Here is a 25011-nt window from a genome sequence, read left to right as displayed (position 1 = left end):
AACGGAACGGGCAGCCGGTACAGATCGTGCGCCGACTACAACTGCGTGGCTGCTGCTAGTGGTGCAGACACCACTGCTTCTGTGGGTTGTTTTTTAGAAACAAGCAACTGTACACTCAGATAAATGGAATTTTAATAGTTTTTGTATTATTTTTCAATGAACAAATTGATGTGTTAATTTTTAGGAACAGTTTTACATTTACATATACATTTACGGCATTTGGCAGACGCCCTTATCCAGAGCGACTTACAACGTGCATTCAAGTTACCATCAAGACAGAGTTAAGAATGAACTATGAACCCAAACTAGTTTTTTTTTTTTTTTTAATTAATTTATGTTTTCATTGTGAACAATAGTTGCCCTATTCTTGGGAGGCACTGCTCATATTTCTTCATTTGTGTGATCAGTGTGGACTGAATCAGCTGAAGCTCAATATCCGAGAGACCATAGATCTGGTGGTGGACTTGCGATGATCACACTCCCCTGTTCATTAGAGGGGTGAATGAGGACGTTGTTCAGGACTACAGATACCTGGGTATACACATCGACAATAAGCTGGACTGGTCTGAGAACTGTCTACGTAGACTCTGGTCTTTTGCAGATCTTGTGACCACTGACATCTTCTATTCTGTGGTGTGCTGGGGTGGTAGAGACTTGACAAAAGTGGTCCGGAAAGCTGGTTCTCTGGTGGGCAAGGAACTGGACAACTGAAAGGAGAAGTTCAGGCTTCAGTCCATCACGGCCAATGTAGAGCACACTCTCTACAATCTGGTGAATAAACAGGAGAGAACTTTCAGCCACAGACTGAGCAGCTTCAAGTGCTCCACCGACCGCCAATTAGACTCGACAAGCTCCTCGCTCAGTCCCACATGCACACATAAGGGGCAGTGGTGGCCTAGAAGGTGCCACTGTGCAAAGCACCGTCCCCACACACCGCCTGTCATGACTGCTCACCAAGGGTGACGGGATCAGTGAAGTTTTCTGATTCTGATTATTAGTGAAAAACTTTCATCAAGCTGAATGTTCGCCTCCGCACATTAGGTGGCAGTAACGCCGTATATCGTGAGCGCATCTCGCGTAGCTTTTTCTGCGGTATGTAGAGTAGGCTGGGTCAGCGTACTTCCTGAAGTATACTTTTGCCGAGAGTTATTATTAAAGATATAATGTTCTGAAATGCAGACCGTGTGATCATCGCCGACGCTCTGTCGGAACCGGCGGTTTAATTCTCCCGCGACCTGGCAACACTGTGCTAGCATTAGCATTCGTGGTTTGCTTAGTTTGCACAGTTACGGTTTGCGAGTTTTCAACCATGTCCAGAATTAAACGCATCGTTTGGCCGCAGGTTGTCCTTTTTGGGGACTCTATCACGCAAGTATGTTGAGCGAGCAATTAGTCCTGTGCCTGAGCGAAAGTTGTCCCTAAACTAGCGCTTGCCCCGACAGTTCTCCTTCCAGGCGCACGGATGGGGTTCCGAAATTGCGAACAGACTTGCCAGGTACATCTCATGCTGCGTCAGGGTGACCGTAAAATAGTCCAGATGCAGCACAGCAGCCATTTATAATCTAAAAAAAGCATACGTGTCAAAAATAGCCATGCGTTTCCGTGCATGTCATCGAAATTGTGCATTCAAATGTTTGCAGTGTTGAATATGGATAATTAATGTTGTCGCTTTTAACACTTGTGCACGTATGCGTGTATTTTTTTTCACTACTTTTTTTATTTAAATACTGTTTTAAACACAGATTTGCTATTATTTGTTTTAAATGCGTTCATAATGGTAATTTCTGTGTATTGTTGATGGTGTGAACCTGACACGTCAGTTCTTTATTTCATGGTTCATTTTGTTGCATTGCTACCTGTATGTTTCAATAAAACGTGCAACGTCTTGCCACTTTCGACCTCCCGAGCAGAAAATGCGACGTTGTGAACAGAGGGCTGTCAGGCTACAACACCCGGTGGGCCAGGATCGTCCTCCCTCGCATCATCCCCAGCCAATGCGGAGCAAATCCCCACATCGCTGCTGTCACTGTGTTTTTTGGAGCCAATGACTGTTCATTAGAAGGTAATTAATTCCCTGGCTTATACTTTCAGACGGTGTCTGTGGGTGGATGCGGGGAAAAAGGACGGGCTTGTGAGGCCAGACAGCCCCAGCAGAAGTGTGGTTTTTGAGGCTGCCCTTGGTATTATTTAAGCCTGCCTCTCAGTTTAGGACAGGGCCATGAGACGTCTCCAAGTGGCAAAGTCGCGGGCTGTCATCCTGCGCGAACTACGATTCTCCTCTGGTAGAGAATGGTTGCTTGTGGAGTACTATAAAGATTACCATGTCAACCTTCCCCTTTACCATTTAAAAGGCTTATTGTCATCCCACAGAGCCAATATACACCGACACAGAAAACACATCTGTCTGGAAAAGATACTTTGACAGTTGGGAATTAATGTGATGTACGGAATTAAATTATATTTTTTCTGTGTGGATGTGATTTCCATGTACAGGTTAATTAAAAGTTTGATTTACTGAGGGAAAAAAAAGTCCCTTGTACCCTCTTTAGTTAGCAGTGGTGCCCTAGCAGTTAAGGAAATGGTATAAATTTCATTTCATTCATAAAGGTTTATCTTATTTATATGCCCTTTTTAAAGTGTGTTATATTGTGTGTGGAACTGTCTGTCCCTCTGTTTTCAGATAAGAACCCACAACAGCATATTTCCATACAAGAGTATAGAGAAAACCTAAAGGAAATTACCCAGTATTTGGCATCTGTAGGTGTGTCAAACGACAAGGTCATTTTCATCACTCCACCACCACTGCACGAAGCAGCCTGGGAGAAGGAGTGTGTGCTGAAAGGTGACCGTCTTGAACCATAAACATTCACTGAACACAACTTCTCATTTCAACTAATCCTCAACTTATCCTTCACCCAGGCAGTGCTCTGAATCGGTTAAACTCGGTGGTGGGGCAGTACGCCGAGGCCTGTGTGCAGACGGCGGGCCAGTGCGGAGTCGACGTGCTGGACCTCTGGACCCTCATGCAGAAAGATGGACAGGTGTGACCCAAAAGAAGGAACCGTACTCTGCGGCCTACTTTTTCTGACCATGAACCATACTTTCAACAAAAGTATGGCCTGCAGGGGGAGTGTCTGCTAAATTAACAAGCATATTTATCCTTCGCTTCCGTCGACTGCGTTCAGTTACTACCAGTATATTTCTGGCGTCTTCTACATAATCTTAATGCATACAGATTGCTGAAGGCACTCCTCCTTTTCAGGATTTCACCATCTACCTTTCCGATGGGCTGCACCTCTCAGAGAGAGGGAACCAGTTAGTGGCAGAGCATCTGTGGAATCTACTGGAAAGTCGTGTCGCTGAACTGCCTTTCATTCTGCCATACTGGGGTGACATAGACCCTAAGAGTCCAGAGACCAGTCTTCTGTGTGATTGCGCACTGGAAAAGTGACTGGCGGCAGGACAGGTGTGAAGTTGTTTCACCTTTAACCCCCAAATAGCTAAATTTTTGATGTGTCCTTAAACTGGAAAAAAGTTGTTACTGTTAGTCAAATATGTTTTTATTCTTTATCCACATTTTAGATACAGTAAGTATAGGATTTACAAGTGTAATAAAACCACAGCAGTAATACATCCTACAGTCAGTTTATTAATACAGGTACACACACACACACTGGCAGGTTTTACTGTAAGTTACCAAAACAAATAGGTTAAAACAGCACGACTTGTCTTATGTGCACTGGTATGGCTCTGATCTTCAGCCTCTGGTAGTAAGGGGCACATCAGTCAAACTATTTTGTGGACAAAAAATGGTTTGACTGCATAAACAAATCCCTGAATAATAGTAATAAAAGACAAAATAACTTAAACAAAATGCGTAGAGACCAGTAGCATTTTGGTCATGGCACGACAGCAAAAATAACAAGATACAAGTTGTAGGCCATATGAAACAGTTCAGCAATTTCCAACTTCTCTCATTTAAAATGTAGGCTGTAAGTCCACAGGACACAGTTTAATCTGACTGAACAAAATATTTCTTTAACTAAAGCAGACTGGTTAATCAGTTTTAGTTCAGCATTTTTCTGCGATATTTTAGCAGGGCAAGCAGCAAACAAAAGGTGGGAATGGCACAATGGTTTGTTTGCCAAGCTGCAAAAAACTAAAATGCAGATGTAGTTTAAATTAGGAAATTAATGACCATACAGGGAAAACATAATAAAATCATTGGCCTAATAACACACTAATTTCAGTGCAATAAAGATATACATATATTTAAAAAGCTGAAACAGATTCTCTGCAGTACAAAATAATATAAAAACCAGATACAGACCAGTCTGTGTTTTTTTTTTTCAATCACGAAGAGACAGCACCGGTGTAAAAGTCGTGTGTACAGTAAAACATTGTAGTTGTCCCCTCCTGGACTTCAAGTGCTCCAACGCCAGCCTTAAATAATGACTTGATTGTACATAAAATATCTAGCTCTCTCCCAAAATATCTTTGCACATAGTCATCTCAACTGTGCCGCCCTAAAGTGATTCTTAATATTTAGTGCTCTCTGGAGATTAATGGTAAGTCTAATTTAGGTTTATTGTTGAGCCACGCCGTTTTACAAGCAGCAGTATAGAATGAGATTTGCTTGACCAGTGTTTAAGTTTACTTCCACTGGAATTGAAAGAGTTCATTCAAGGATCATCCCACCTTTTCAGTATATAAGCACACAGTCATTTTACAGACATTTAGCGCATAACCAGAAGTCTCTGAAATGACACACAGCAGTATAATCGGAGCAACATTTAAAGAGAAAATGCCACCCTGTGTGCTTCTATACAGAACCCCCCCCCCAATTGTTCATGTTCGTTGCTTTGAACATGTATATTTGAGCTTTAGCTGGCTCCACCCTCAACAGTCAGTCTCTTTAGTTTCAACACAGTCCTGCCTCATCAACCGCCTCCTTTCGCTGCGACTGGGTACCTGGTGCCGCAGTTCGCGTGACGTGTTGCTTTGAAGGAGCTCGTCCTTTGGAGCTTCCTCTGCCAGATGCATGTCGTGGCTGGGGTCCTCCTCGATGGTTGCCATTCGCAGCGGATCCGCTCTTTGTCCTGCGGAGGCCAGGGTGGGGCCGGGGGCTGGAGGGGCAGAGGGCACGGTGCTTGGGTGTGGGGGTGGTATGACCATGGCTGAGGCCAAGGCCCGGCCCGCTGAGAATGAGGGTGGAGGACGGACGATGCGGACGGGAGCAGACTCCGGGCTGTTCAGCATCTCGGCATTCTGATGGCACAGGAAAGATATGGATTCACATTAATCTCCATGCGTGCCAAGCCATAAAAATTATAAAATCAAAAATATTCATATATGAATAAATGTTCATATGTGACATTCATCTGAAGACAAAAACACGACAAATGGTATAAACTCCATTTATGAAAAAGATGAGCAAAACCTTAACTATAACAAATTCTGTTTGTAATTACACTTATGTAATCACAGAGTCAGGGTCAACGGTCCAAAAAAAAAAAAAAAACATTGTAATAAATAAAAATAAAAAAACAAATTCCTCAAAGTGCAACACCCAAAACTAAACAACCAGTCTACAAGTGAATGCTGGCGAGAACACGCAAAAAGCATACGCTTCACTGTAATCACCACCGCGCCCGAATGTGGACAAAGCTGCTCACAAAACACCACGGGGGAGGGGCCACAACATAACACACTCCCCTCACTCACCTGAGGACAGTGCTCTACTACACACCTCCACCATCTGCAGCAGTTCCGAGAGGGCCAGGACAGACAGTGATTGACAGGTCAATTATAGCCAATCAGAGCCAATTATATTCAGACCCATACAAAAGAACCATGCTGCTCATCTATCCATGCCAGCATGCTTGATTTCTTTGGATTCAATTTCCGCAGGTGGAAAATGAGGAGGAAACAAACAAAACGTCTACAATGTTTGGGTACTTACGCCAGGATAAATGAGAGATTTTGTGTTCTCTTCATACTGCTTATCAAGGTTCTTGTCCTTAAAATAAAAATCACACACAAATTAGTGCATATCGAAGCATGACCGTAAGGGGGGTGTAAAAATGCTGGTCTTACCACACAGTGCACCAGAATACTGAGGGGAATCCAGAAAAGCAGAGAGAACACAAGCACAGAGCCCACAATGTTGTCCGCCAAAAACTTCCCTGTGGAAGACAATATTCTGCTCACATCCTCACACAATATTCACTGACTGTCTGATTGGCTAAAAGGTTCAGAAGCTGTAATTAGCCACTGTTAAGTTTGGTTGGACTTGGTATGGCACTTAAAATGTACAATTAAAACATTTCAAAAGTAACTGCACACATTTGCTACCATAACATGTAGCATTACTTACCAAACGTGTTGATGTCCAGCTTGTCAATGAAATTCCACAACCGCTCAATTACATCTTGGACTTGCTTCATGCACTTTCCCTACGGAAATCACAAAACAATACATTCCTAGAGTTTCTGTATTCAAAAAGATGCACCAAACCACTAGCAGTTTGTTTTCGATGGAAAAAAAATCTGATTAATAATGTCTCACCCCGCCATCACAGAAGCCCACAGTGCAAGGTTTGCCCTTGCGCAAGAACTGGAAACTACCATTTGGATGCTGGAAAGGCTTGCAGACCGCATCCTTATCCCGGCAGCACACCTTACAAGAGTCATCAGTTTCTGGAAACCCAACACAATGCTTACAACATCATCTGGGTACAAAAGCCACAGTAGGGCAACACTGCGGCTTTACGAAGAAAGCTATGGTTGCGGCTCACCATTGCAGGCACAAGACTCAAGTTTGTACAAGGCCTCACAGAACGGTACACAATGGCCACGACGACACCTGCCCATGTCCACACATATGGACTCATCTGCAAGGTTAGTAGGAGCAGGGCAATCACTGCTCATACCTACAGACAGACAAGATCTTATTAGCGGCTACTGCCTTTTGGTTCAGTCGCACACCCAAACACGCCGAGTGAAAGTGTTCTGGAGCTCACCTGTGCAGGTAGACATGTTCTTACAAGTTGCAGTAATGGGTTCCTGGCAGACCTTGCCTGCCTTCTCAAACCTGCAGTTCTTACAGCATTGACTGTTCCGATCACTGTGAGCACATAACACACCTTTAGAACACAATCAAAATGCTGAACAATAATCCAAAAGGGCCGATATTGGCATTTGATTATTTATATTGATCTCACACTCAGTAACGTATTTGGCATTTATCAGACGCCCTTATCCAGAGCGGATTGCAAATCAGTATTTACAGGGACGGTCCCCCTAGAGACACTCAGGGTTAAGAGTCTTGCTCAGAAACACAACGATAGGCAGATTGCCACAAAGAGGACAGAACAGTCCACTCTGCTGCATGCCCACACTTCTCCCACCCACTCTCTGCCCATTCGGCACCATCACAACCAGTGGGGTTTGAGCCTGTGGCAAGGTGGTCTTCTGGTCCATTGGGAAGCGTGTAACCCACTATCCTGCTACCACCATAACGTAAGCAATGAAAGTACCCGGTCAAAAAGTATTCGGTGAATACCTGCATTGAACTTTGGACTTGAACTTGCAGGTCGAAGTACAACAGGGGTCATCATTAAGGTGCAGAAGCCCAGGGTCACAATCTTCCCCCTCCTCCACACGAGAGTTTCCACAAAGCCTGGGATTTCTCTCTCGGAAACATACTGGGGCCTTGTATCTCAGTGTCCTGCTCACAGAGAACTTGCTGCAGTTGGAGAAATGCTTTGGGGAAAGAATAGATGCAATTGAGCTTTAAACAGTTTCCAAATGTTGTGGTAATACCTAAGAAGGAACTGCTGATGGTTAAAGATGGAACCTTGTTGTTTATGTGATCCCCGCTCACTGCAATGGGGTACATAACAAATTTTCCTCCTTGGTCATCTCTGGGGGCACAGGCGACTATGTTGTCCGGGTCATGCTCTGCTCCAAAATTGTGACCAAGCTCATGAGTGGTCACCAAATCTGCTTCCTGGTGTGAGATGTAAACAGAACTAGTTAGCTACAGAGGAAAAAAAAAAATAAAAAATCAATTTCAGAAGGTCATCAAAATACAAATAAATAAATAAATAAATAAAACCTTGGTTAGAATTGTTTTCCCATAATTCTTAGTGCTTGTTAGACCAGTGTTGAGGTAACTAGGTTTCTTCACAGTGCTTGATGGAAAGTATGCTGAAAAGGACAACATATATCAGAAGGGTCTGATATTATACAAATAATGTGTGTGATGTGATGGTAGTATCATACACATACCTTTGGGGCAAAGCCCTCCAAGGGCATGTTCTTTGGATGGGGCTACATAAGCGAGGCCTAGAGTCCCATCATCAAAGTCTTGGTAGGTGAATAGGTGAGCCAGGCACACTTGTGAGACATTGTCAGCGATGTCAGCTACGTCAGCGCTGAATTGCTAAAGAAACAGAAATAACTATACGTGCACACAGAGCAGGATTTTTAGAGACAGACACCAGGGAGGAGGTACAACACCCGGGGTCAGAACATCAGCCTGTCACTAAACATTCAGAAGACTTCCTGAAGTTGTTAACAGTGGGCTCACACCCCACTGCACATCAACGGGTCAGTATGCACCACCCCAGGAAGAAAGCCAAATAACCCTTACAAATGCACCATGATGGGCTAGTGGTGAAATGGTATTTCGACAAAGATCTTGACTTGTTACACAAACCTGCACCAAACACTGAAATCTGACTCATTCAACAAACGAAAATCATTACGAATCGTTAATTAACCATTTCAGCAGGACGCAGGTTTGGTTAGGATCTCATTATATGAAAATTACAGACCTCCAACAGCTTCTTCACTTCCCAAACGTCATCCTTCCTTGGAAAAGGGCTTCCCTTCATGTTATAGTGTAATGTGCCAGGAGGCACTTCTGTGGGCTCTTTGTTAATAATAATCTGTGATGAGAATTTAATAAACAATATATAAGCACCAATGAAAAATCTAAATGAGAATAATTGATAACAAAAACAATGATTTAATACGTAAATCCAGAACGCTCACCTGCTGGATCTGCACCCCATACCCTTTAAACTCATCATCCCAGGAAGTATTCCTGTATATGTCATCCACCCGATCAATTAACTCAATCTGGGGTTAAAAAAAAAAAAAAACGATATAAACATTTCCACAGTAAGAGAACTCGAACCACCTTCGAGCCCATCCGAGCATTGAGCTCACCAGGTAGTTGAGCGTAGTGCTCTCCTCCCCACGCCCCATGTGCTTAAAGAAACGGTAGTCAGCCACCAGCAGCATGGGGCAGGTGTTCTTCTTGTGGTTGTGTGCTTGCCTCTTTGTCCTGAAGAGGTGCTCTGTGGGAACCATAGGGTACGAACTATTCCCATTACGTTCTAAGGAAAGAACAAACAAAAGTAGGATTGAAGTTTGACCAATAAAAAAAAAAAAAAAAAAAAAACACTAACTATAAGCAAGAGCATATGCACAGATCAAGCACTTTGCCACAATGCCAAAGGATCTGTTGTTCATTGCTTGGTGCCAGACACCACAGAATAACTTAAGCACTCTAGCAGAGCGCATGCCCTAATGGGTCGGGGCTGTTTTTGGCAGCATAAATTACGTATATAATCATAATGTTATGGCTGACCTGTACATATGCACAGTGTTTTATGTCCACCCTATTCTTTTTCCAGATCATATTATTAAAAGGTTCCCTAATTAACCATGAGTTCACAGTTAAAAACCTGCTCTTTTTAAACGCAACACACACAGAGGAAGTGCTCTAATAATAGCAGCTGGAATGTGAACACACGCACGCTCACCCTCATTCTCCATGCCATTTATTCCCACCACGCTGGCCACACCAGGAAGTAAGTCCTGATCCTCAGCGCTGACATAACCGCACACTTTTGGCGACGCAAGTCGGCTGATGTTTCTGATGTCCTCTGACCGGTACACCAAAAGCCGATTATCATGATTTGACTCAATAAACCGCCATAGGGGCTGGAGTAGAAAGGGATCAAAAGAGTTTAGAACAGGAAAGCTGAACAGATATTTTTTTGAAAATTACACTGTATTTGCCCTGATAAAAGGTGTACATGCTAAAATATATATAAGGAATAAAGCATACTGAATATTTTATTCTGTGCTAATTCAACCACAAAAGCAGACCAACCTCTACATTAAATTCTGCCTCATCTGTGAGAATATGGGCGGAGAACTCATCGCCGTCCATATGCGCCTGCACACGAGAGTTCTCTTCTCCTTCAGACGGAGAAAAAGACAGAGTTTAGCATCATGAAGTGAGAACATCCTTGACAAATACCTGAAAGACACCACGTGTCTCACCTACAACATGGCCTTTGAAATACTTCTGCATCTCTATTTCATATGGATTCGCATTTCCTTTCTTGTCAACAAAGACAGCTTTAAAGTCCTTAGCAAAGAGGTCCGTGTTGGAAGTCAGGTAAAGCTGAAAATGCCTGGGGAAAAGAAAAGAGAAAAAAAAAAAAAAAAGGCATGAAATCATTTTTTTTATACTTCTGCTGTTACAGACTTCCTCTGTAACAGCAGTGTCCAAATTCACCTGACCACAATGCAGATATTACATCATCATGTAAGCAGCACCCTTTAATAGACGCTTTCAAACTGCATTACAACAAAACTAACTTTTTTTAAAAGAACAGCACGGGCTGAGGACTCACCTTTTCAGGGCTGTGAAACTGACCAGACGCTCCAAACTGGAGCGCGACTCCACATCCCTCCTCCTCACCGAGTGCTTCTGTACACTCGCCACAGGCACGACTTCGAAGTCAGAAAGCAGGGAGCTCAGGGTGCCTGGGGGGGGGGGGGGGGGAGGATTCCTCCATTAACAACGGAACAGTGGAAAAACTAGCACACGGAAACCTGGACGGAAGTAGATTTCTGGGCCGTGCACCACATGCATCATTAGACAACAAATTAGGGTGATAAAAAGCATGAATGTCACGTTTCTGGCCTGCAAATAAACTCAGAGTCACCAACAGTGGGGCAGATTGAACTAAAATGTACTAGTACTGCAAACGGAGGAGTGGTTTTAATGGTAAAACATATTGGGCTCAGCTACTAAAGTCTAAAAGGCCCAAGCACTCAATAGTGGGTGGTGGTAGCCTAGTGGGTAACACACTCGCCTATGAACCAGACCCAGGTTCAAATCCCACTAACTACCATTGTGTCCCTGAGCAAGACACTTAACCCTAAGTTGCTCCAGGGGGGACTGTCCCTGTAACATTAAGGGCGTCTGGAAAATGCCATAAATGTACTTTAAATAGTGCGGCAGCCAACCAAAATACCGTCAAATCTAAATGACGCCACGCACGTCGGCAAAGCCACTAATTTCCCGGAACAAGTGAACTTGGAACGCAGTGGTGCTACGATGGAGTAGAACGCTCACCGAACTCCTCGCTCGCTTCCTCCTGAGGCGGCGCCGGGCTGGGGGACGTTCTGGCCCAGTGCGAGCACAGCAACGCTGCGAGAACTACGAAACGCGCCATGCCGCGGCCTCGACAGCGACCAGCGAGCTCAGACGCGGCTCGGCGCTGGCATTTTAAACGCCGCCGGGCGAGGCGTCAACGCCGCTGCCCGCTAGGCGGCTGCAGCCGTCGCTTTCTAGGATAACGCTTAATATTTAACTAGTAGCAAGAAGCGTGTGCCATAAAAATAATAATAAAAAAAAAAAACTACTCGCGTATCAGCCGGGAAGTAACTCCCTAAAAACGGGATTGTATATTCACTTCCGGAAGCGGCCCAAGTCGCGTTTCCTCTCGCGATATTTGGGGAAATATCGGCTTCTTCGTGGGCGTGCGTCAACGAACGCGTCTGTTTGTGTTTTACACAGATGGCACATTGTGTGTTTTAAGTGAATTTGAGTGGAGAAGAATGTCACGGGTTGCCTGGAACACAGAACCTGTGGCCATCTCTCCAGTCTGACAGTCATTTACAGCATTTATCAGACGCCCTTATCCAGAGCGACTTACAATCAGTAGTTACAGGGACAGTCCCCCTGGAGACTCTCAGGGTTAAGTGTCTTGCTCAGGGACACAGTGGTAGTATGTGGGGTTTAAACCTGGGTCTTCTGGTTCATAGGCGAGTGTGTTACCCACTAGGCTTCTACCACTGACAGATCAGATCTTCACCAGCTGATTCCAACCGTTTGAATGAACAAAGTGAAAAAATCACGTTGCCATCAATTTTGTAAATTATTTTCTAATCATTCTGCAATTCCATTTTCAGGCACCAGGGGGAAGGCAATAACAACAATATTCATGGCGACCGCTAGATGTCATTTCACGACACAGACAATCTCTCAAGATTCAAGAGAGATTTATTGTCAGTACCACAGTAAACACAATCTCTCGTGTATTGAAATACTGTTTCACACAGAGCCCCCTAGTGCAAGTATTGTACATAAAATATTTGTTAAATAAAATTTAAACTCAAATACCTGTACAGACTATAAAAAGAAAATTGTTGTGCATTGTGCATCCGCTGTGCATTGTGCAGCGGACTGGTTCAAGTATATGTGGGATATTTAAAAAAAGACACACAGGACAAGGCAAACGTGCAAAAATGTGCAGAAATGTGCAAAATGGCCAGGATGTTAGGAGGTGCATGAGGCTGGAAGTGCATTGATTGTTGAGTTTCTTGTTGAGATTGTGTTGAGAGCTCTGACTGCTTGGGCGAAGAAGCTCTTGCAGTGTCTGGCAGTTAGAGTTCTGATGCCAGATGAGAACAGGGCATGTGAGGGGTGGTGTGAGTCCTTCACAGTGTTGCGAGCTGAACGGATAAGACGCATTGTTTACACTGAATGCTGCAAGGTGTACCATGGGTCTAAGTGCATTAGGTGTCCAATATGCACTACATCCGCACTGCATAGCGGTGGCATGCCATTACCACTGAAGTGTTGTATTTTGCGTTGTATTTTTAGCTGTTATGCCGATCAGAGAAACTGGATGATGTTGAGAGGCACCAGTGATTATGCATTTACATTTAAGGCATTTGGCAGACGCCCTTAACCAGAGTGACTTACAACGTGCTTCCATGTTAAAATCAATGAAGTGATCAATTCTGGTTCACTAGGACCCCCAACTATGAATACAATATTTTTATTCACTGTGTTGTAGCATGCCATTAGATGTATCTAGCATACTTGTTATTCTGCCGGATATTTACGGTGTACAGCAGGGTTTATGAACTTGAGTTGCATGGCTCAGCACTGAGAGTTTCCAGTCTCTGTCAGAGCAGCAGCCAATCAGTGAGGGCCATGAGTGTGTTTTTCACATCTGCTTAGAGGTCCACAGAACATGCTGTGACAATCACTTCTGATCATATTGTTTGCTAATAAAATATTTTATATAGATTTTGAATACGTAAGAGTGGACTCATCTCCAACCATTCTTCAAAAGCGTGAATAGCACAAGAAAGGCTAACCAGTGAACAGGCACAAAGGTTCACGGGCCCACGACAATTGTTCTTGTCGGAAGCACGCATAGAACCCAGGACATGCTGAAGTATTTTTGAGGTTTAGATGATCAGATCGTAATATTTTGGGGGTAACGAATAAATGAGTTTCCCCCACAGATATTTCATTTCCATAATTTAATCTGAGCCTAAAAACCAGCAAATTCTCTTCAGTAGGAGGCCCAAGGCAACATTAAGCAGACCTGATTGAAGCTTACATGAAAGGCTTACCTTTTTCTGAACAGCATCTGTTAATCCACTCATTATTTAATAGACACATACAGAATCAAGTTTTTCAAATAAAACTGCTCATAATAAATTGCTGTAGTTAAAAACACCCTGAGAATTAAAAATCATAACTCAAGCACTGATAAAATAACCAATTTTGTTTATAAAATGTCATCTTTATTCATGTTACATAAGTGATAGGCAGGGCATTAGACACTTGCACAATGTTTATGGGGACAAAACTGAAAAAAAAAAAAAATAAAAAATAATAAATCTAAACACACAATAGTGGTCCAAATTGCTTACAAACCCGTGGAGGGAAGAAACTTCTGTATATGCATAAACCTGCAATTAAAGATACTGCTAGAGTTGACTCTGGGCCTTCAGTCTTTGTTCCCAAGCATGAGAAAAGTAGTAGTTTAATTTTTGGTTACAATATGCCATGTGAATCTTGCACGAGTCAAATGGAGCCTTTTGCATGAAAGGCTAAAGAAATAAAATGGAACATTGTGTCTGTGATACCAGTTGTGGCCGATTTTGTAGGATTTAAAAGATCAGTAACTGCATTTGGCTTCATTAAATACTGAAGAGTGAAATCAGTCTAAAACCATCAAACATATTCTGACTTCTTATTCAATCCATTTACAAAGTATAATCTGGACGAAGCGCATAAAGATGCAACTAGATTTCACATTTTTTCCCCCCCAACAATAAAATCTCTTTTGCCATTTGCTGATTACAGAAACTGAAACCCACTCACTATATACTTTAACTTTGGCCACTGCTAACCATGTAAAGAGGAGGAGAAGGAGAAAAAAAATAAAATAAAAAGCTGAGGTACAGTTAAAAACAAAAGAAAAACTTCCATTTAAACCATTCAACAGCCAGGTAATCAATTAATGACTTTGATTTTAGACAAGTCTCTTCTGTAACATACAGAAGTGACAGATTTATTATATTTCATGTCAAGTACAAAACATTGCTAGTCATACTTTCCAACAGCTGAACGCACTCATGCTGCAAGTCTAAAGAGGTAAGGGATGAGATTTTAGACACTCTGATCCTTGTCCATTAGGTTTGGAGTGTAGACTACGTGATCGGAATTCTCTTCATTAAGGTTGGGCTTTCTCTGCTAAAAGAATTTTATGTGGAGCAGTAAGGAATGGGAGACATGTAAGAAGGTACTTTCCCCTCCCCCTACTCATGAAGGGAGATGAACCAGTTTCATTTTCAGTTCTCGCCACCCTCGCCTTCCTCACCTGTAGTATCAGAGGTCCATAACTGTAGAACAGAAATTTAGTTAGCAAGTGTTTCCACCAATACACAAAATAAATATTATTAACTTAAATGGTATAAAAGCAGACGCTGGAATAATAGAATTAAGAAAATTAAGGGCTTACGGTCAGATTGTCTCTAAGAAGCTGCATGATGAGAGTGCTGTCTTTGTATGACTCTTCGTTCAGTGTGTCGAGCTCCGCAATTGCTTCGTCAAATGCCTGCAGATGAACATGGGCTAAGTCAGACTCAGCAAAACTCTTCGGAACTAAACAGAACCGGTCTAAGTCTCCTAACAATATTCAAATTTTGCTGAATGTGTGCAACCCTAGTCATAGCCACTGTTCACTTGTGAAAGTGTTTTTTCCAGAAAGGTGTGAGAAGAGCAAAGCTCACCTGTTTAGCAAGTGTACAGGCCTGGTCTGGAGAGTTCAGAATCTCATAGTAGAAGACTGAGAAGTTGAGGGCCAGACCCAGACGAATGGGATGCGTTGGTTGCATATCCTTCTTGCTAATGTCAAATGCTTGCTGATATGCTTCCTGAGAGTTATCGATGGTTGCTATAGAGGGGCAGGGGGGGGGGACAAAAAAAAAATGTTTGTTTAATTAGACCACAGCGTTCAGTTTTATTTTGCTAGCAAATATCCTTGTACATAGGACACTGTGTAACGCATAGCACAGCACAGCTATGGTCACAACCACATGACTTCACACCAAAGTGAACACCTCAAAAGCTTTTTATAGAGCTCTTTGCTTTCCGCTGATGTCATTACAGCTCTTACCATTAAATTTAAAGTGCATGACATGAAGGCACAAGAGTCTGTGTAGGGATACAAGACCCCACCTCCCCCCCAGGTCATGGACCGCTCCGGCTGCACAGTTAACGCAGTCGGTCAGAATAGCAGCGCCATTGTGAACGCAGCCCGGCCTGGACACCGCGTGAGCCATTTTTTTTTGTGCCAGGGGAAAAAAAAAAACTGAATAAATAGAAACTGCACTTTTCCATAGAAAAATGCCACAGGGGCACCTCCAAGGCAGAGCTTCACTCGCCACCCCCTCAAAAAAAAAAAAAAAAAAAAAAAAAAAAAAAAGAATTTGGCTTGACAGACAGCGGGCCAGCCAGACAAGTAGGGACATGCGCATTACATAACTGGGCTTGGTTCAGTCAAGTATGCTCTTGCCACACAGCCTCAACTGCAGTTCGGCAAGAAAGCAGCCAGGTTTCAGCTCAGCGGGGGTTGAGGTGATCTTACCTTTCTTGTCATCTCCAGAAGCAACTTCTGCCAGGTATCTGTAGTAGTCTCCCTTCATTTTGAGATAGAAGACCTTGCTTTCAGCCTGCGTCGAGTTCTCGATTAAATATTTGCTCAGCAGCTCCTGCAGAAAAAAGCAAAAAAAAAAATTTGACATGCTCATTATTCCCCCCCCAATGGTTGATTCATGTATAATAAGGGACTTCAAGGGAATTCATTAATGCACAAACAAGTGGACATTAGAAAGTCCTCCCTAAGAAGTCCTTTCAAACCTTCCTAAATAAAATAAAATAACTTGCTCTACTGACATCAGTTTAAACTTGTGCTGCAAATATACAGCGATGGAGCTGCTCGACACGTGGAGGCCTAATAATGATGACGCGGTATCCAGGAAGTACAGTCTCTCAAAGAAAGCCTCTGTGCAATTTACCCACAGGAAGATTAGTTCAAAAGAACATGAAGTGGAGAAGAGGGGAAAAAAGGCAAAGCTTAGCATTCCTTTTAAAAACCATGGCCAAGAAGAGCTAAGCATCCTTAAAGGATACTGAAGGAAAGTGATCAAGAGCACGTGCATCTTACACATGCACGTGCTCCTGGCACAAAAAAAATAAAATAAAGTAAAAATTAAGCAAAGCTGTTTAACAGGAACCCAAAGCTCTCAGCTGAGAGGTTCAGACTGCCAGGAGCAGACAGGTCCCATCTCGTGCCATGCAGCAGAGTCCACAAACTGCCCCCTACGAATTCCATTCATTTGAAGTAGTCCGTAGACAGAACGCAGGGGCACTTCCTGTTCAACATCCGGCAGACACCAGATGAAGGCCAGAGTCTAAAAACCTACAACAAAGCAACTAAACTTGCCCAATATATATTTCACGAAAGGAGTCCACGGCATGGTCTAGGCCACTGGTGGAACACCAGCACACTCAAATTGTTAAAGATTCACAGATGTGTATTTAAGTGCAGCGTAGATATTAACTGTACAAGTGTTTTTAGTACTGATCAAATGAATTCATATTCGTAGATCGACAACTGATCCCACTGGAAAATAGTCCTCACGAGGTGAATAAAACAGACTGACATGGACCTTGTACGTTAACTGACTTGGCGTCAACATCTGTGGATGTGCAACATCGCAAAGGCTAAATACGGTGCCAATCTTTATTGGGACAAATATAACTGGACTCAAATTCATGTTCTTTGCTCGAATTATTACAACTTCAAAAGTAAAAACTTATCTTGCATGATAAATGGAATCCTGGTATACGGAGTGTGCGGACATTCTTGCCGAGCTACAACAAATTTTACATCAAACGGATGTAGACAGGATATAATTGGCTGCAAATTAAATGTCCACAAAAGGTCAAATGCCGGGAATTTACACAACAGCTGAACTACCGAAGCCCACTAATCCTGGGCATGAACAGAGTAAGATTCACCTCCCGGTTGTACACAATAGGAACATGAGAAAGGTGGAAGCCAGTAATGGAGGAGGATTACAACACAAAACGCTACAAAACTGTTCTAGAGGAAACTTTTCAAAACCACAAGACTTCTGTGAACGTGCAGGCAGTCGGTGCAAGAGGTCATGATCAAATTAGGAGGGAAGACCGGGCTCAAACTGCAATCTTTCAACAAACACCCACAACAAAATGAAAACGGGAGCATCAAATTATTTAAAGAGTTAATCTGAGACTTCTTTAAAAATCTCCGCTACCATGAAAACTTCCATGTTGCGAGATTATTTAACACTAATACGAGTTCCCCTAGCCTGTCTGTGGTCCTGCAGTGGATTAAAATAAATAAATAATAATAAAAATGTATAATTGGCGATAGGTATAAAGAGTGCTTCGGCCGTTCAGAGAGTGGCAGCTCTGACAATCGGATCTGGAATTTGTCCCCTTTTGTCGCCATAAGGGGAAAGGTTACCTCCCCTTTCTCATGCATTGTCCAGACCAAGAATTTCCCTCCCCTCCCTTAACTCCGACATGGTTTGAGAACACGTGATTTATTGCATTTGCGCCACGATTGGATGTAAAAATCAAATAAATAAATAAATAAATAAATAAATAAATAAATAAAAAGAGCACAAACGTCAATGAACCAGCGGAGTCATTTACATTATTTTTCTGAAAACGCACACACGGCGTCCTGTTTGCACCAAACATAGTGTTATTTCCGCGAACGCCCGCTCAGTTCTATAGGCCGCTCGCACCGCCTCCCTCCTCATTTGCATTTAAAGCCACAGACACCGATATGGCGCGTCCTGGGGAAATCTCACCGTGGGACTGGATCAAAGTGGCTGTAATTCTGCACCACGGCAGAATTTTGGGAAAAAAAAAAAAAAAGATCAGATATAGGACCGCCAATCTATATAAAAAGCAATAAAATTCTCATGTCAGGGGAGCTTTAAGAATTTTTTTTAAATGATATGCATGTAACAGTGTTGACCTGAACTACACTGTTGTCAAGAGACTGCAGGACTGTTTAATGGGGAATATTTGCACCACGTGAACGCGCCGGTCACGTTTTATTCCTACCAGCACTTCATTGCAGATCTCCCGGAGTTCGGTCTCCACCTTCTCCCGGTATTCCTTGACCATCTGCAGCTTCTTGTCGTTGCCCTCGGTCTTCTGCTCGATGCTGGAGATGACCCTCCACGCCGACCTCCGGGCGCCGACCACGTTCTTGTAGGCGACGGAGAGCAGGTTGCGCTCCTCGTTGGACAGCTCGCCCCCCTGCTCGGTCACCGCCTTCATCGACGAGGCCATGTCGTCGTAGCGCTCGGCCTGCTCCGCCAGCTTGGCCTTCTGGATCAGATCGGTCTTGTCCATGCTGTCCGGTCGGACGTCAGCAACTCTTCGCCGGGAACGACGTCAACGGGGCTGATGGCGGCACAGGAAAGGCGTGGGCGCGGCGAGCGGGCCGAACACGAACCTGGCTGCTAATCCGGACGAGGAAGAAAAAAAAAATCTGTGGACAAGAGGGGGAAAAAAAAATAAAATAAAATGTCGATACGTTCAATTCGAACGAGTTCGAAGCTGGCCGTGCAGCGAACCGCCGCCGGAGCCTTAAACGCCCTTTTCCCCCGCGCACCTCGCGTCCTCTCCCGGGTAACCTGGAAACGTGCGGCGCGGCCACGACGCCCTGATTTCCAAGCGAAGGAGCCGCGATTCCCGACGTTTTTAAAACCGACGTGTCCTGAACGTGCAACGTCTGGGAGGATAATAAAAATGATGCAATAAATGGGCGAAGAGGCGATGGGCGGTGGCGGTTCTTTCAGTCGACCCGGTTTAGAATGCAGGCCACGGCCAGGCGGCGACAAGGCTCGTTTAAAACCGGCCACGAACCTTCCACGGGGATCACGTGTCGCTGCGCGGCGAGTTCACGGGAGACACCGAGCGGCGCGGCCGGACGAGTTCTGTCGACCTAGGAACGGGGAATTACTTCCGGAAAATCCGGCGGCTACAGAACGTGTTCGAAGCGGCGGCCGGGCGGCGTTTTGACGGGAACAAGCGTCGCCACAGTCGGCATTCCCGCGTTCGCCCGCCTGCGCCGGCGAGTAAACCGCTCAGCGAGGCAATAATTCGACTCGCAACCGAGCGGCGCCACGGCCTTACCGAGTCGGCTCCTGCTCCTCCGGATTGATCCGCGTTGGAATCCGACGGACGCAACCTACCTTGCGGCGGAGGAGGTGTCACGCCTCCTCCCGTCCCCGAACAAAAGGCGCCATTTTACTGGCTCTCCCGGCACGTCAGCGGGCAGGAGGCGGGCGGAGGAGGGCAAGTTTGATTGGCCGCCAGGCTGCTACTCGAGCCACGGGGTCTCCTCTGGGTGCGGCAAGGGACGATTACGTCACCAAAGCGATGCCCGCTCTTTCCCAGTTAGTACCCTTAACATTTTCTCATTAAACTCAAAACAATTAACCTTAAACACCCGCGACACCATAAACAGCTAAGTAAAAGTAACTTTTTAATTAAATTACATGAGTTATACTGTATGGATAACATTGCAAGTAATTGTATGATTTGCATTTGAATAATTACGTTGGCATTCAAGGCATTTAGCTGACACCTTTATCAAGAGTGACTTACAATCAGTAGTTACAGGGACAGTCCCCCTTGGAGTGGTAGTAAGTGGGGACTTTGCAGTCTTTTGGTTCATAATCAAGCTACTAGCACCCTATTTGGATGGTCACTTAAATGAATTTAGTCTGTAGTCAGTCAGTTTTGCTGTGCTTTTGCTTTCTTTTCTTTCATGTAATGTAATTTGGGTGAGATTAAGGATGAAAGTTGTGAGTCATCACTTAACACTCGTTGGCCAATTTCAATTTCCGTAATATTCAATGAGTGTCATGTTGTTTCATAATATTTCATAATATTGAAAAACAAATGTGTGCAATAGTTTCCCTTGTATCTCACTCCTTTTGTATGTTTGTGTGTATGTACATATTGAATCTTAAAATAAAAAAGGGGAACCCTACCTCCACAATGTGACAGTCCATGCTTCTTGTAATTGTAATACTTTACCCAGCAGTGGTGGTCTAGCGGTTATGGAAGCGGCCCCGTAATCAGAAGGTTGCCGGTTCGAATCCTGATCCGCCAAGGCGCCTCTGAGCAAAGCTCTGTGCCCACACACTGGTCCCCGGGCACCTGTCATGGCTGCCCACTGCTCACCAAGGGCGATGGGTTGAATGCAGAGGACACATTTCTTTGTGTGCACCATGTGCAGTGCCGTGTATCACAATGACAATTACTTCATCATGTACATACAGTGTTGATATTAGGAAGTGATCCGAATCTTAACGTACAGGTGTCCCGTCAGGTATTTGTTCAGTTGCCCAGGTAGTAGATACTGGGCAGGGTAGACAGCAGATGTGGAGAGCAACAGCTTTGCCTCGACATGCAAAGGCAATCATGGCAGCCACACCAAAAACCTATCAGTAGGAAGACCCATGGTCCGGTCTTCTTTCATTTAAAAACGATCAAAATTGGCAGCGTACATTTTCGGTGTAATTTGTTCCATTATTATGATATCCATTCGTCAGTGTGTAAGTGCCCCACAATTCCCACAACCCACCTGGCTACTGGTCAGCCGCCTGTGGGTCGACCCCTGCCAGCGAGCAAAAAAAAAAAGTAAAATTTACCTGCCAACCAGAACACTGCTCAGCTCTGGCACGCCACGACATGCTGATGGAAATGTTGCTTAGTGCCAGATGCAGCATTTTTCCAAAGGAATCCATGAATTCAGCTGTGTGACAGAATGGAGCGATGATGGTTGATTTGATGGTCTGCTACTTTTTAAGGAATTTAAGGAAGTAAGCAAAGATCGAGCAGGCCTTATAAATACTCACGTGATGCATTTTCATGCTCGGCCTTGCATTTGCATGTTGCTTTGCTCTTTGAATCACAGGTCAGTTTGTCATGTTTCCCTAAGGTCCCATCAATGCTCAGGTGTGACTCAGAGCCAGACCCACCCGAATGACAAGTTGACTCACTTAAGCTGCTTTATCCAGGTCAAGTAGAGGACAGCCCTGTGCTGAAAAAAGTGCCTCCATTCTCCTCTACAAATTAAAACGTGATCGCTTTTTTTTTTTTATTTGTGCTACAATCCGTCATCTCAGACTGGCGGCTTATTTTTACGCGTTTGTAGGTTATGTGTGCTGATTTTTAAATTTTTTTTTTATTCTGAACAGAGCGAAGGCTGATGAATAATGCAGTGAAGATGGGGACTCAGGGGCGTGGAGCAGACTGAGGGAACGCTCTCTGTTTGACATGCATGGCCTGGTCCCACGCTGTTTGCCCAGCGGGATCAACAGATAGCATCAGTACAATGACTGAGCAGACGAGACCAGCGAGCACGGCCACATGGCCGTTGCTGTTGTGAGATTTTCTGTCCGTTTTAAATTTGAGCATCGCAAGAATGTCTACAGCTGGTGTTGAATGTCTACAGAAATGGTGTTTTCTCATGGCTGACACGCATAATATTTTGCACAACACTTTATCTGAGCATAGCCTAAACCTAATCAGCTCCTAATGCAAACAGGCTGTTGCACAGACAATACAGACCTCAAAGGACAATCTCCATGGTGATAGTGACATCATTATTGAAGTGGCAAGTCCATAAAAGGCACGGTGCTCCATATCAATACAACGACCGGCAGTTCCACATAGTGACGGGTCAAGAGTAGGCGGCTCACGATAACACAGATGCAATTAGATGGAGCGAGATGTTGGCGGTCTCTGCGGAGCTGGTGCGTGCACAGGTGTGTGGCAGGGGGCGGGCAGGGTGGGAGTTTTGGTAGGGGAGGCAATTAGCCCCCCGCTCTCCGGTTCTCAGTCCTTTCACCACTGTAATCACGGGCAATTACACAGCGCTGAACTCATACCCTCTGTGAGCCACCCTTAAGCTGCCGGACGCTCTGCTCTTCCCTGTGAAATCACATCCGAATATAAATAACAGACCGTATGAGGTACATACTGGAGGATTTTTTTGTACAAAATGCTGGGCTGCTGGAGAGCTGCTGAAAAGGGGATGAGGTCTATATGAATAATTCACTCACTAAGGCACAAAGCTTGGAGATTTGTCTGTGTTATATATATATATATCACACATATATATATATATCACACCGATTTCTGCAGCTCAGTTCTGATACAGCATAACGCATCCTGCTCTGTGAAAGGTATGTCTGTCAGTGTGTGTGTGTGTGTGTGTGTGTGTGTGTGTGTGTGTGTGTGCGTGATGCTCTCTGCATGGACATGTTGAAGAACAAGCCCACACAAACCCACAGGTCCCACTCGGGAGGCAGTTTAACAGAGTACTGGAAGTAAAAATGTCATAAACTCTAAGCTGGGATAAGAGTGCTTCGGTATTGAAAATTGACAGTCATGAAGAATCCTTTGATGCTAGTGAACGCATCCAATTGTCAATGAATATTCATATTAAAAAGGAAATAATTATAATTGGGTGGTGTGGTTTGCACTGCAGGAAGCAAGCCTTTTGTTTTTTTCCTCTTCAGCTGATTGTTTAATTGCCAGAACCTCATGGATGAACGTGTAACACATTAAATGGTTCACCTATTGGCCTCAGAAGAAACGCCCTGCAATTGGGATTTCCTTGAGGACGTGCCATTAGTGCTTTAATTTGGAAATAATGGGTAAAATTCTCACTCTGTGCTGTCTGGTTTTCTGAAAGCTGCTCTGTGGAGACGAGGATTCATCTCTCACTCCGGCGATGTGCGTCATGCCTGCCAGTCCATCTGAATCATGCCTGATGGCACCACCACTAGACTGTGACTGAGGGTCTGTACTGGACATAAATGAATAAGAAATGGAGGAAAGAACTTGTTGTTTTGCCAACAGTATCCTTTATGTATCAGTAAAATCACACTGAGTTGTTTTGGAAAAAACCAGCTACTTTTTTTTGTGTGCTGTTTTCATATTCATGCCAAGAAACCCGCACACTTCCTTCTTACACCATTCGTCTCTGTCTTGTGTGCCCCAAGCCCCATTCCACATCAACTCTAAATTTTTATTATGGCCCAAAGAGCATTTCAGCAGCCGTAAAAAGCGCCCTGCATCGGTCCCGCATCTGCCTTTCTACCTGGCTGACAGAAAAAGAATAGAAGAAGAAAATTGAATAAATAGAAGGAAAAACTTGGCTGGCAGAAAATCCTCAGTATTGTGGAGAGGTCCACAAATTTTTTCCCATGTCAATTTTCATTTGTCTTGCATTGTGCCGTGTATAATGTCTCATCATTTTACTGCTTTCACTGTGGGCTGGATTGACCAGACGGCCTCCCTCCCTCACCAGCATCACCGCCCTGCGTCCCACAACTCAGTTTGTGGGTCCAAGCAGCAGTGGTCGTTTAAGATATGGGCCATTCCCATTTTCTTGCAGCCATAAGACTCGCATTTTCTTGCAAGACTTAAACGAATTTCTGTGGGGAGTTCAGGTTTTATGAGAATTAATCACGTGAAACTATTAATTTATCACCAGCCGATGCTTAAAAACCGGTGTGTAATATTTACACATTCAAAAAGTGGGTGTCATTTTTGCAAGCACAATACCCATAGTCCCATGCTCAGCAAACACCCATTGTACCTCATGCCTTTAAGAGAATGTACAGTATAAGCACAAACCAGCCGTGTGGAGGAGGAAAGCTCTTACGCAAGACGTAGGCGTCCTCCTACCACATGCGGTGGATTTGACTTCATTACTGCTTTGTGTGTGGGTTGAAGCACTTTTCACTCTCTCACTGTCTTTTTCTCCCCTCTCTCTTATTCCCACTCAATTTACTCTTACTCTCGGCCCTGACTTCGGCGAGGAGGGGAGGAGGCGATGGTCAAGGGTTGGAATTACGTAAAAGCGGAAGTGTATTCCTGCACACTTTAACCTTGAATTGTACAAGGGACAGTTGAGTTTCTTGTAATGGAACGCAGCGGAAAAATGTGGCAGTGACAAAGCAACCACTATGCATTCAAATCAGCTAAACGAACTCACTCTCCATCCAAAACTGCTTAATCCATTTCAAGGTTGTAGATGCCTGCACCTGGGGCATGGTCCCAGGGCAGGATGCAAGCCCACCATAACGTTGGTCAAACCAGGTGTTCACACCTAACACCACTCCACCTAGTCTGCAAGACTTTGGGCAGCGGGAGGAAACCGGAGATCCTGGAAGAAACCCACGCGATCATACTGTACAAACTCATAGCCTAAATTCACAACTTTATTAAATGGTGCAT

The 25011-nt window shown here is 44.2% G+C and overlaps 3 protein-coding genes across 5 annotated transcripts; 1 reads left to right on the top strand and 2 right to left on the bottom strand.

Annotated features, from left to right (window-relative positions):
* The first annotated feature begins 1083 nt into the window (after window positions 1-1083).
* iah1 (isoamyl acetate hydrolyzing esterase 1 (putative)) lies at window positions 1084-3633 on the top strand. 2 transcript variants are annotated; one of them, XM_028954148.1, is made up of 6 exons: window positions 1084-1372; window positions 1443-1495; window positions 1911-2062; window positions 2681-2842; window positions 2920-3041; window positions 3263-3633. In XM_028954148.1, the coding sequence occupies exons 1-6, from the start codon at window positions 1310-1312 to the stop codon at window positions 3449-3451; spliced, it is 741 nt and encodes a 246-aa protein (XP_028809981.1). In that variant the 5' UTR covers window positions 1084-1309; the 3' UTR covers window positions 3452-3633. The 2 variants fall into 2 exon arrangements, with proteins under 2 accessions (XP_028809981.1, XP_028809906.1); XM_028954073.1 differs by having other exon boundaries at window positions 1908-2062.
* adam17a (ADAM metallopeptidase domain 17a) lies at window positions 3630-11775 on the bottom strand. Of its 2 annotated transcripts, XM_028953866.1 has the most exons (20): window positions 11446-11775; window positions 10718-10850; window positions 10362-10495; window positions 10189-10277; window positions 9836-10016; window positions 9237-9406; window positions 9060-9146; window positions 8840-8953; window positions 8292-8445; window positions 8119-8210; window positions 7858-8010; window positions 7564-7763; window positions 7022-7125; window positions 6797-6931; window positions 6568-6698; window positions 6377-6455; window positions 6097-6185; window positions 5963-6019; window positions 5725-5758; window positions 3630-5268 (listed from the first exon to the last, which is right to left on the bottom strand). In XM_028953866.1, the coding sequence occupies exons 1-20, from the start codon at window positions 11543-11545 to the stop codon at window positions 4922-4924; spliced, it is 2583 nt and encodes an 860-aa protein (XP_028809699.1). In that variant the 5' UTR covers window positions 11546-11775; the 3' UTR covers window positions 3630-4921. The 2 variants fall into 2 exon arrangements, with proteins under 2 accessions (XP_028809699.1, XP_028809780.1); XM_028953947.1 differs by lacking the exon at window positions 5725-5758 and having other exon boundaries at window positions 11446-11774.
* A 2873-nt stretch (window positions 11776-14648) lies between these two features.
* On the bottom strand, window positions 14649-20031 carry LOC114764526 (14-3-3 protein beta/alpha-1-like). The gene is made up of 6 exons (XM_028954255.1): window positions 19885-20031; window positions 18805-19237; window positions 16268-16391; window positions 15411-15574; window positions 15140-15235; window positions 14649-15020 (listed from the first exon to the last, which is right to left on the bottom strand). The coding sequence occupies exons 2-6, from the start codon at window positions 19096-19098 to the stop codon at window positions 14970-14972; spliced, it is 729 nt and encodes a 242-aa protein (XP_028810088.1). The 5' UTR covers window positions 19099-19237; window positions 19885-20031; the 3' UTR covers window positions 14649-14969.
* Window positions 20032-25011: the final 4980 nt, after the last annotated feature.

The sequence above is a fragment of the Denticeps clupeoides genome, chromosome 1, assembly GCF_900700375.1.
Source record: "Denticeps clupeoides chromosome 1, fDenClu1.1, whole genome shotgun sequence".
Lineage (NCBI taxonomy): Eukaryota > Metazoa > Chordata > Actinopteri > Clupeiformes > Denticipitidae > Denticeps > Denticeps clupeoides.
This window is presented reverse-complemented; position numbering and strand designations above follow the sequence as displayed.

Coding starts and splice junctions, on each gene's coding strand:
- iah1 (XM_028954073.1), top strand. CDS start 1,310: ATGTCCAGAATTAAACGCATCGTTTGGCCGCAGGTTGTCCTTTTTGGG. Junction 2,063..2,680: donor CAATGACTGTTCATTAGAAG/GTAATTAATTCC, acceptor CTCTGTTTTCAG/ATAAGAACCCACAACAGCAT. Junction 3,042..3,262: donor TCATGCAGAAAGATGGACAG/GTGTGACCCAAA, acceptor CCTCCTTTTCAG/GATTTCACCATCTACCTTTC.
- adam17a (XM_028953866.1), bottom strand. CDS start 11,545: ATGGCGCGTTTCGTAGTTCTCGCAGCGTTGCTGTGCTCGCACTGGGCC. Junction 9,147..9,236: donor GCACTACGCTCAACTACCTG/GTGAGCTCAATG, acceptor TTTTAACCCCAG/ATTGAGTTAATTGATCGGGT. Junction 7,764..7,857: donor GGGATCACATAAACAACAAG/GTTCCATCTTTA, acceptor CTTTCCCCAAAG/CATTTCTCCAACTGCAGCAA.
- LOC114764526 (XM_028954255.1), bottom strand. CDS start 19,098: ATGGACAAGACCGATCTGATCCAGAAGGCCAAGCTGGCGGAGCAGGCC. Junction 16,392..18,804: donor AGATCTGCAATGAAGTGCTG/GTAGGAATAAAA, acceptor TTTTTTCTGCAG/GAGCTGCTGAGCAAATATTT. Junction 15,575..16,267: donor TTCTGGAGATGACAAGAAAG/GTAAGATCACCT, acceptor GCCCCTCTATAG/CAACCATCGATAACTCTCAG.